Source organism: Simochromis diagramma, unplaced genomic scaffold (assembly GCF_900408965.1).
Source record: "Simochromis diagramma unplaced genomic scaffold, fSimDia1.1 OVJJ01000685.1, whole genome shotgun sequence".
NCBI lineage: Eukaryota > Metazoa > Chordata > Actinopteri > Cichliformes > Cichlidae > Simochromis > Simochromis diagramma.
In genome coordinates, this window is record NW_024387477.1 from 11,539,730 (window position 1) to 11,550,857 (window position 11,128).

The following is an 11,128-nucleotide window of genomic DNA, read 5'->3' on the forward strand; positions in this document are numbered from 1 at the left end:
CTGGTTACCAAGGTGACGGCCGTGGACGCTGACTCGGGCCATAACGCCTGGATCTCCTACAGACTGGCGGAGGCCACAGACGCCTCTCTCTTCACCGTCAATCTGTACACAGGGGAGGTGAGGACTAAACGCGCTGTGTCCGAGCAGGACGACACCTCTCAGAGGCTCCTTATAGAGATCAAGGACGACGGGGAACCGATCCAGTCCTCCACAGTCACGGTGTCTATCATACTGGAGGACGGCCTCCATGAGCCCATCTCAGATCTCCGACATAAAGCGGCCGAGCCCAGCAAGAAAACTGGGAGAATCACCCTTTATTTGATTCTCTCTCTGGCCTCGGTGTCCGTGCTGTCTCTGGTCACTTTCCTCATCTTAGCGGTTAAATGCATCAGGAACAGCAGGAGCAGCAGCACGTGCTGCATGAGACGGACTGACTCTGATGATTACAAGAACCCCAACAGAAACCTGCAGATTCAGCTCAACACTGATGGACCTATAAAGTACGTGGAGGTCCTGGGAGGAGACATGCTGTCTCAGAGTCAGTCCTTCAGGTCCTGTATGTCTCCAATGTCAGAGTACAGCGATTTCACTCTGATTAAACCCAGCAGCACCACAGACTTTAAGGAGGTGATCAGTGTTCTGGATGCTTCTTTACCTGACAGCACCTGGACCTTTGAGAGCCAGCAGGTGAGCAGAAAACAGCAGATATTCAGTGAAATGTGTTAGGTCACTGTTGAATATATAGTTTAAATTGTGAACTATATTTATCGACTTTTTGCAGGACAATATTGAGATAAGCTATTGTTATTATTTATATTATTAGTAGGAGTATTAATAGTAATAGTAGTAGCTTTACATCTATTATTTTATTTCAACACGAGTCAAAACGATGACCCACAATCGTTTATTCTGAGACACACAGTTAACATAACATTCTGTGATGTTTTATTTTTATCTAATACTCATCGTTTCGTGGTATAAAAGGTCTAAGTGGCATGCTTGTGTTCGTGTTTATGAGCTTCATACGTATGCAGTCATGCCTGTGTTGTTTTTGTGTATATTTAGTACTTGCAAAATTGGACCTATTCGATAGCACCTCCCCTCTTCATTGCTTCAAAAATAGAAACTGTCAACAATTCCTCTTAATCAAACAAAAACAGTCGCTTGTAGTGATGTTATGGCAACAGAGAAAATTACAATTTTGCAAAAAACTTAGTTGTGCTTTACACATCTCACCTGCATGCTTTGTATGTAGAGAATGGGCAGATTAATTTCGCTTTGTTTTATTTCTTTGTTGGAAATTGTTCCCTGTAAATGTCCGTTTTCTTTAAATGAATGGATAGAAGAATTCTGTAAAAATATAAATAACATAAGGAGCCGGAAAATCAATTTTAAATCCAGAGAGATGACGTTGGATTAACAGGTCACACGACCAGCAGTGCATATTGGTGTACGGATTTAATGTCAGTGCTGTTGCTGTGTCTTTAACGGCACTGCTCAGCTGTCTTCCTATTGGATGTTACTGTGAGACGCTCTGCTCCAATAGTATACAGAACTGTACAAAGAGATCTACCTCCTCCCCCTACAGCCTCAGCATCGTAAACGTTAACAATGCAACGAGCTGGAGGACGGTGTGATGCGCTCGTATTTCGAATGTTGAGAAAAAAACAGAAAATTAAGCGTCAGACATGAAAAACATTGGGTGTTATATTTTTACGGATATAACTAACACTCACTGGAACTGGATATTCACTTTGCTTTACTTGATGGGAAATAACATGTTGTAACGGATCGGGGATGACAAAGAGAATGAGATACCGAGACTGGAGATGGCTGGCTCTTTGGTGGCATCATTTCTTTCTCTTGTGGAATACAATAGACGGACAGACTCGTTACAGTATCCCCGAAGAACTAAAACAGGGCTCTGTGGTAGGAAATCTTGCCAAAGATCTGGGTTTGGCGTTATCTGACATTTTTGACCGCAGGCTGCGTGTCGCCTCTCAGGCTGGAGAGCAGTATTTCAGTGTGGATGCGGGGAAGGGCGAGCTCGTGGTGAATGACAGAATAGACAGAGAGGCTTTATGTGGACAAAGCGCCAGCTGTGTGTTACCTTTACAGATAGTTCTTGAAAAGCCTTTAAATTTACATCGAATTGAGGTCGAAATAAAAGATATGAATGATAATTCTCCAAGCTTCCAGACAAAGGAGCTGTCTTTGAAAATTGCGGAGTCGGCAGCAGTGGGAACTCGATTTGTTTTGGAAAGCGCAGAGGATGCAGACGTTGGGAGTAATTCAGTAAAATCCTACACGTTGACTAAAAACGAGTGTTTTACATTGAAAATGAAGGAAATTGAAGATGGCAAAGCAGTGCCCGAGTTAGTATTAGAGAAACCTCTTGATCGAGAGAAGAAGGCCATTCATCAGCTACTGCTGACTGCATTAGATGGGGGTAACCCAGTATTGTCTGGTACCTCACAAATAACAATCACAGTGCTAGACGTCAATGACAATTTTCCAATTTTTGAAAAAAACACGTATAAAGTTTCTTTACAGGAAAATACTGCACAAAATACATTTGTAGTTAAAATTGCGGCGACGGATGCTGACGAGGGGCCAAACGGAGAAGTTGAATTCTCTTTTGGCTCGCGGACTCCAGATTCCGTGTTGTCGGTATTTGAAATCAACCCACTAACTGGAGAAATACATTTGAAAGGAGACCTAGATTATGAAAAAGCATCGTCCTATAAAATTGAAATTACGGTAAGAGATAAGGGTGTTCCTGAAATGGAAAGTCACTGTCGTCTACAGATAGATATTGTGGATGTAAATGACAACACTCCAGAAATTGTTCTCACCTCTGAACCGCAGCCAGTTCGCGAAGATGCAGCTAGTGGCACAGTTGTGGCTTTGATCAATGCACGTGATGCTGACTCCGGTAATAATAGTAAAGTAACACTGAGAGTACCTAAAGGCTCTCCTTTCACTCTGAAACCATCATTTTCTAATAATTACGCGCTGGTTACAAGCGGTCCTTTAGACCGAGAGAGTTTCCCAGAGTATAATGTAGAAATCACAGCCACTGATTCAGGCTCTCCTCCCTTGACCAGTAAAAATATTATACCTGTTATTATCACTGATGTTAATGATAACCCTCCTGTATTCACTCAACGAAATTATAATGTGTATTTAAAAGAGAATGGAGTACCAGGCTCTATCCTGTACTCAGTATCAGCATCTGACCTGGATTTTGGTGAAAACGCAAAGGTCTCATACTCTATACTGGACTCTAAAGTGCAGGACGTTTCTGTCTCATCGTATGTTTACATTAACTCAGATAACGGCAGCATCTACAGCATGCACTCGTTTGACTATGAGAAACTGAAGGTGTTTCAGATTCAGGTCCAGGCAAAGGATCAGGGCTCTCCGTCTCTCAGCAGCAACGCCACTGTCCATGTTTTTATCCTGGACCAGAACGACAATGCCCCCGCTGTTATTTACCCCTCCTCCGCTGCCATGGGCTCCCTCTCTCATCAGAGGATGCCTCGCTCCGCGAAAGCGGGTCACCTGGTTACTAAGGTGACAGCCGTGGACGCTGACTCGGGCCATAACGCCTGGATCTCCTACAGACTGGCGGAGGCCACAGACGCCTCTCTCTTCACCGTCAATCTGTACACAGGGGAGGTGAGGACTAAACGCGCTGTGTCCGAGCAGGACGACTCCTCTCAGAGGCTGCTTATAGAGATCAAGGACGACGGGGAACCGATCCAGTCCTCCACAGTCACGGTGTCCATCATACTGGAGGACGGCCTCCATGAGCCCATCTCAGACCTCCGACATAAAGCGGCCGAGCCCAGCAAGAAAACTGGGAGAATCACCCTTTATTTGATTCTCTCTCTGGCCTCGGTGTCCGTGCTGTCTCTGGTCACTTTCCTCATCTTAGCGGTTAAATGCATCAGGAGCAGCAGGAACAGCAGCACGTGCTGCATGAGACGGACTGACTCTGATGATTACAAGAACCCAAACAGAAACCTGCAGATTCAGCTCAACACTGATGGACCTATAAAGTACGTGGAGGTCCTGGGAGGAGACATGTTGTCTCAGAGTCAGTCCTTCAGGTCCTGTATGTCTCCGATGTCAGAGTACAGCGATTTCACTCTGATTAAACCCAGCAGCACCACAGACTTTAAGGAGGTGATCAGTGTTCTGGATGCGTCTTTACCCGACAGCACCTGGACCTTTGAGAGCCAGCAGGTGAGAAGAAAGCAATCGTTCTTTTTACCCGTTTTGTGCTTTACTGGCTAGTTTAATTTTACGCACAAGTTATCCGTCGGTTTGTTTAATGTTTTTATGTGTATCAGTACCTATAGTTTGGCTTTTCGGCAACATATTTATACTGGTATACCAAAAAAATGTAATTTCATTATTAAATAGTGCAAATATGTTTGTTTGTTTGTTTTGTTTTTCAAATTTCCTTAAGCAACACACCATCATCATCACTTGCTCTGCTTAAATACTTTAAGCCAGCGAATTCAGATCTTATTCCTGCCTAATATTTGTTTGTGATGTCAAGTTTAAATAAAAAACAGAAAGCGTTTGAGACTGAGTGTTTGTAAACAAACCATTTACTGGGATTAGACTGCGTTTGTATATTGCTCTTCCTACAGTTGTTGGAATGACATTTCAGGACCACAGAAGCGGACAGCGACGCTTTAAATTTTTTTACAAAGGAGCCAAACGTCTTTCATTTACTGCAAGCATTTTCACCCAAATCATAAAAAACAAAGAGTTTTAATAAGAAGACAACTTTAATATTGTAGTTGTCAAAGCTTATTTACTCGCATGAAGATTAATGATAACGTGGATATTCTACCATCCCGTTATTCCTTTCACAAACTGTTACTTATTTGTATAGAATTTTTCCCCATATGTGGCTGTGTCTTTAAAAGCACTCCTCACCTCCCTTCTTACTGGGTAGCATAGATGAATTGTGTGCACCAATGAATCGTGCAAACATACAAAGGGATCTAGTCCCTCCCCCATGCACACACAGCACCCGAAACAGTTATATTGCAATGAGCTGGGTGAGGAGAAGCGATGCTCTTAACAGATTTAAATCAATTTTGTTCTTCTGTGAGGAGATTTCGGATATTTACCTTGGATTAAAATGTTATAGCCATGGATGTTAAATTTCGTTTTTTTGTTTCCTTCTCTGGGAAATAATTATATCGGATCCGGGATGACAAAGACAATAGGATACCGAGACTGGAGATGGCAGGTGCTTTGGTGGCATCTTTTCTTTCTTTTGTGGAGTACAATAGACGGACAAACTCGTTACAGCATCCCAGAGGAGCTAAAACGGGGATCTGTGGTAGGAAATCTTGCCAAAGATCTGGGTTTGGGACTGTCTGAGATTTTTGACCGTAAGCTGCGCGTTGCTTCTGAGGCTGGTGAGCAGTATTTCAGCGTGGATGCGGAGAAGGGCGAGCTGGTGGTGAATGACAGAATAGACAGAGAGGCTTTATGTGGACAAAGCGCCATCTGTGTGTTGACGTTGCAAGTGGTCATTGATAAACCTTTACAGTTGTACCGAGTGGAGGTGGAAATACAAGATATCAATGATAATTGCCCTACATTCCCATCTCCAGAAACAACATTGCAGATAGCAGAGTCGACAGCGGCAGGGGCACGTTTTCCTTTGGAAACTGCGCAAGATCTTGATGTCGGAGTGAATTCAGTGAGATCGTATAGTTTAAATAAAGACGATTATTTTACTTTAAAACTTAAAGATGTCTCCGGTGGAAGGAAGGTGCCAGAGTTAGTCCTCTCTAAATCCCTCGACAGAGAAAAAAAGCCTAGACATCAACTCCAACTAACAGCTATAGACGGAGGAAACCCGGTGAAATCTGGGATATCTCAGATAACCATAAATGTATTGGACAATAATGACAATTTCCCTGTTTTTGAGAAAAATGTTTACAAAGTCTCTGTAAGCGAAAATAGTGTGCAGGGTACACCCATTATTAAACTGATAGCAAAGGATATTGATGAGGGTCTCAATGGAGAAATTGAGTATTCATTTGGGGGGCACACACCAGACAGTATCTTGTCTTTGTTTGATATTGATTTATTAACCGGGGAAATTAGTCTGACAGAGAGTTTAGATTTCGAATCAAATGCTAATTATGAAATAGATGTTTCCGCTAGAGACAAAGGGACTCCGAGAATGGAGGGGCATTGCTCTCTCCATATTGAAGTATTAGATGTTAACGATAATGCTCCAAATATATTTCTGACCTCCCAACCTAACCCTGTGCCTGAGGATGCACCAAGTGGGACTGTAGTAGCGTTAATCAGTGCAAGAGACATGGATTCCGGTGACAATGGTAAAGTGACACTGCAGCTCCTTAAGGGCTCTCTTTTTAAACTGAAACCCTCTTTTTCTAATAATTATGCACTGGTTACTAGCGGTCCTTTAGACCGAGAGAGTTCCTCAGAGTGTAATATAGAAATAACAGCTACTGATTTAGGGTCCCCTCCTCTGTCGACAAAAAAGACTATTAATGTCACTATCACTGATGTTAATGACAACCCTCCTGTATTCACTCAGAAAACCTATAATGTGTATTTAAAAGAGAATGGAGTACCAGGCTCTATCCTGTACTCAGTATCAGCATCTGACCTGGATTTCGGTGAAAACGCAAAGGTCTCTTACTCTATACTGGACTCTAAAGTGCAGGACGTTTCTGTCTCATCGTATGTTTACATTAACTCAGATAACGGCAGCATCTACAGCATGCACTCGTTTGACTATGAGAAACTGAAGGTGTTTCAGATTCAGGTCCAGGCAAAGGATCAGGGCTCTCCGTCTCTCAGCAGCAACGCCACTGTCCATGTTTTTATCCTGGACCAGAACGACAATGCCCCCGCTGTTATTTACCCCTCCTCCGCTGCCATGGGCTCCCTCTCTCATCAGAGGATGCCTCGCTCCGCGAAAGCGGGTCACCTGGTTACCAAGGTGACAGCCGTGGACGCTGACTCGGGCCATAACGCCTGGATCTCCTACAGACTGGCGGAGGCCACAGACGCCTCTCTCTTCACCGTCAATCTGTACACAGGGGAGGTGAGGACTAAACGCGCTGTGTCCGAGCAGGACGACTCCTCTCAGAGGCTGCTTATAGAGATCAAGGACGACGGGGAACCGATCCAGTCCTCCACAGTCACGGTGTCCATCATACTGGAGGACGGCCTCCATGAGCCCATCTCAGACCTCCGACATAAAGCGGCCGAGCCCAGCAAGAAAACTGGGAGAATCACCCTTTATTTGATTCTCTCTCTGGCCTCGGTGTCCGTGCTGTCTCTGGTCACTTTCCTCATCTTAGCGGTTAAATGCATCAGGAACAGCAGTAGCAGCAGCACGTGCTGCATGAGACGGACCGACTCTGATGATTACAAGAACCCCAACAGAAACCTGCAAATTCAGCTCAACACTGATGGACCTATAAAGTACGTGGAGGTCCTGGGAGGAGACATGCTGTCTCAGAGTCAGTCCTTCAGGTCCTGTATGTCTCCAATGTCAGAGTACAGCGATTTCACTCTGATTAAACCCAGCAGCACCACAGACTTTAAGGAGGTGATCAGTGTTCTGGATGCTTCTTTGCCCGACAGCACCTGGACCTTTGAGAGCCAGCAGGTGAGGCGAAAATTGAAGAAATAACCTGCATACACTTTTCATTATTGCTGTCATACATTTCTAAATTAATCTTTTAAAAAATATATAATTTTAAATGAAAATTTAACATCAAATTGGTTTCAAGTGACAGCAGTAATTTATTTTTCGTGTGTTTTGACTCTAGTATGATTAGGGGAGAATAAATTGATACTATTGAACTGTTTTGCCTGCGCCTGATATATTTTAAATGACATCGAAGTGCAACTTTGAAAACAAATCTTTTTTTGTGGCTTAAAATAAGCTATTTAAAATATTGTTTAGAATAAGATTGTCGGAATTGCATCTAAAAATCTTATTAACTTTTTTTTTTACCAAAGCATGAGCTCGAAGTGATTTTTTCGTATTCAAAATGTATCTTTTTTTAAGCCTACCGACAACATATTTTATTGTTGTTGTTTTTTCTATAACACCAGAGATCTACAATTTGTGAGCTGATATTAAGCTGAACAGACAATGCATCTTTTATGTGGTCTTAATTCATTGCAGTAATCACTAGAAAACCTTTTGCCCTTTTAAATTAATATTCTTATTTATATTTATTTTTTATTTATATTTAATTTTCGAGAGAAAATTATCACACAGACCGGACTTGAACCTTCATTTGTACAGCTTCGCTTCTGGCAGTGTGTACTGGTTTCATGAATAGGCTTAGCTCTCTGTGATTGGATATTTAAACTGGATGCTGTGAACCAATAGCATACAGAACTGTACAAAGAGATCTACTCTATCCCCCATTCACTCGCATCACAGTAACCCTCACTGTGCTCGGAGGTGGAGAGGACATGCGCTTATCCAATGGCGTCCGGAATATATATTTTGTTACAAATAGCTTAAGGATTTTTCTATACAGTATCCATTCTGGTGATGGCTTTATATGCTGGGCTCTGTCGATGAATATTTGGATGGGAAATAATATATTCTAACGGACCAAGGATGACAAAGAGAATAGGATACCGAGACTGGAGATGGCAGGCGTTTTGGTGGCATCATTTCTTTCTCTTGTGGAGTACAATAGACGCACAAACTCGTTACAGCATACCAGAAGAACTAAAACAGGGCTCTGTGGTAGGAAATCTTGCCAAAGACCTGGGTTTGGCATTATCTGAAATTTATTATCGTAATCTGCGTGTAGCTTCTGAGACTGGTAAGCAGTATTTCAGTGTGGATGCGGGGAAGGGCGAGCTGGTGGTGAATGACAGAATAGACAGAGAGGTTTTATGTGGACAAAGCGCCCGCTGTGTGTTACCTTTACAAATTGTAACAGAGAATCCCTTGCAGCTGCATCGTATAGAAATAGAAGTAAGGGACATAAATGACAATTCTCCGGTTTTTATAACAGAGGAGAAATATTTAAAGATAGCAGAATCTACTGCCACAGGCATTCGCTTCCCTTTAGACATCGCGCAGGATCAGGACGTTGGAAGTAATTCCGTTAAATCGTACACATTAAGTAAAAACGAGTGTTTTAGTTTGAAACTGAAAGAGTTGTCTGGCGACCGACAGGTTCCGGAGCTGGTCCTAGAGAAACCGCTTGACAGAGAGAAGCAAAGTGTACATCAGCTATTACTGACAGCGTTAGATGGAGGTAATCCTGTAAAAACTGGAACGACAAAAATCGTAGTTACTGTACTTGACATCAACGACAATGTTCCTGTTTTTAAAAAAGCTTTGTATAATGTATCAGTACATGAAAATATTGTTTCTGGTTCTGTACTCGTTAAAGTCGAAGCAGCAGACGCAGACGAGGGCGTTAATGGAGCGATTCAATACGCATTTGCTGAACACACATCAGAATCACTGTTATCTGTTTTTCAATTGAATCCAGACACAGGTGAAATTTCCTTGATAGGGCCTTTAGATTATGAAAGCAATGCAGTGCATGAACTACGTATTACTGCAAAAGACAAAGGTGTCCCTGAGATGGAAGGTCACTGCCGCGTGCAAATAGTTGTCATAGACATGAATGATAATGCTCCAGAAATAGTGTTGACTTCAAAACCAAACCCAGTACGAGAGGATGCACCAAAAGGCACTGTTGTAGCATTAATCAGTGCACGAGACGTCGACTCTGGTGATAATGGAAAAGTTTCATTAGAATTAAAAAGTGGGCCTCCGTTCACTTTGAAACCTTCATTTTCTGACAACTACGCTCTCATTACAAGTGGTGTTTTAGACAGAGAACGTTTTTCAGAATATAATATTGAAATTACAGCCACTGATTCAGGCTCACCTCCCTTGACCAGTAAGAAATCTGTACTTGTCACTATCACTGATGTGAATGACAACCCCCCTGTGTTCTCACAGCCCTCTTATAATGTGTATTTAAAAGAGAATGGAGTACCAGGCTCTATCCTGTACTCAATATCAGCATCTGACCTGGATTTCGGTGAAAACGCAAAGGTCTCTTACTCTATACTGGATTCTAAAGTGCAGGACGTTTCTGTCTCATCGTATGTTTACATTAACTCAGATAACGGCAGCATCTACAGCATGCACTCGTTTGACTATGAGAAACTGAAGGTGTTTCAGATTCAGGTCCAGGCAAAGGATCAGGGCTCTCCGTCTCTCAGCAGCAACGCCACTGTCCATGTTTTTATCCTGGACCAGAACGACAATGCCCCCGCTGTTATTTACCCCTCCTCCGCTGCTATGGGCTCCCTCTCTCATCAGAGGATGCCTCGCTCCGCGAAAGCGGGTCACCTGGTTACCAAGGTGACAGCCGTGGACGCTGACTCGGGCCATAACGCCTGGATCTCCTACAGACTGGCGGAGGCCACAGACGCCTCTCTCTTCATCGTCAATCTGTACACAGGGGAGGTGAGGACTAAACGCGCTGTGTCCGAGCAGGACGACTCCTCTCAGAGGCTGCTTATAGAGATCAAGGACGACGGGGAACGGATCCAGTCCTCCACAGTCACGGTGTCCATCATACTGGAGGACGGCCTCCATGAGCCCATCTCAGACCTCCGACATAAAGCGGCCGAGCCCAGCAAGAAAACTGGGAGAATCACCCTTTATTTGATTCTCTCTCTGGCCTCGGTGTCCGTGCTGTCTCTGGTCACTTTCCTCATCTTAGCGGTTAAATGCATCAGGAACAGCAGTAGCAGCAGCACGTGCTGCATGAGACGGACCGACTCTGATGATTACAAGAACCCCAACAGAAACCTGCAGATTCAGCTCAACACTGATGGACCTATAAAGTACGTGGAGGTCCTGGGAGGAGACATGCTGTCTCAGAGTCAGTCTTTCAGGTCCTGTATGTCTCCAATGTCAGAGTACAGCGATTTCACTCTGATTAAACCCAGCAGCACCACAGACTTTAAGGAGGTGATCAGTGTCCTGGATGCTTCTTTACCTGACAGCACCTGGACCTTTGAGAGCCAGCAGGTGAGGACAAAA

The 11,128-nt window shown here is 43.5% G+C and overlaps 1 protein-coding gene across 41 annotated transcripts in view; it reads left to right on the forward strand.

The window, feature by feature from the left end:
* Window positions 1–11,128, forward strand: part of LOC120724149 (protocadherin gamma-C5-like) — a 301,683-nt gene that overhangs the window by 267,636 nt on the left and 22,919 nt on the right. For 2 of the 41 annotated variants that reach the window (XM_040016150.1, XM_040016161.1), the window contains exon 1: window positions 694–4,251. The exons of 35 other annotated variants lie outside the window; for them this stretch is intronic. In XM_040016150.1, coding sequence (XP_039872084.1) covers window positions 1,798–4,251 — 2,454 coding nt within the window. In that variant the 5' untranslated portion in view covers window positions 694–1,797. Of the gene's footprint in view, window positions 1–693; window positions 4,252–4,301; window positions 11,117–11,128 lie in introns of those variants that run through there. 4 more of the 41 variants (XM_040016145.1, XM_040016147.1, XM_040016194.1 and 1 more) reach the window with 3 other exon arrangements.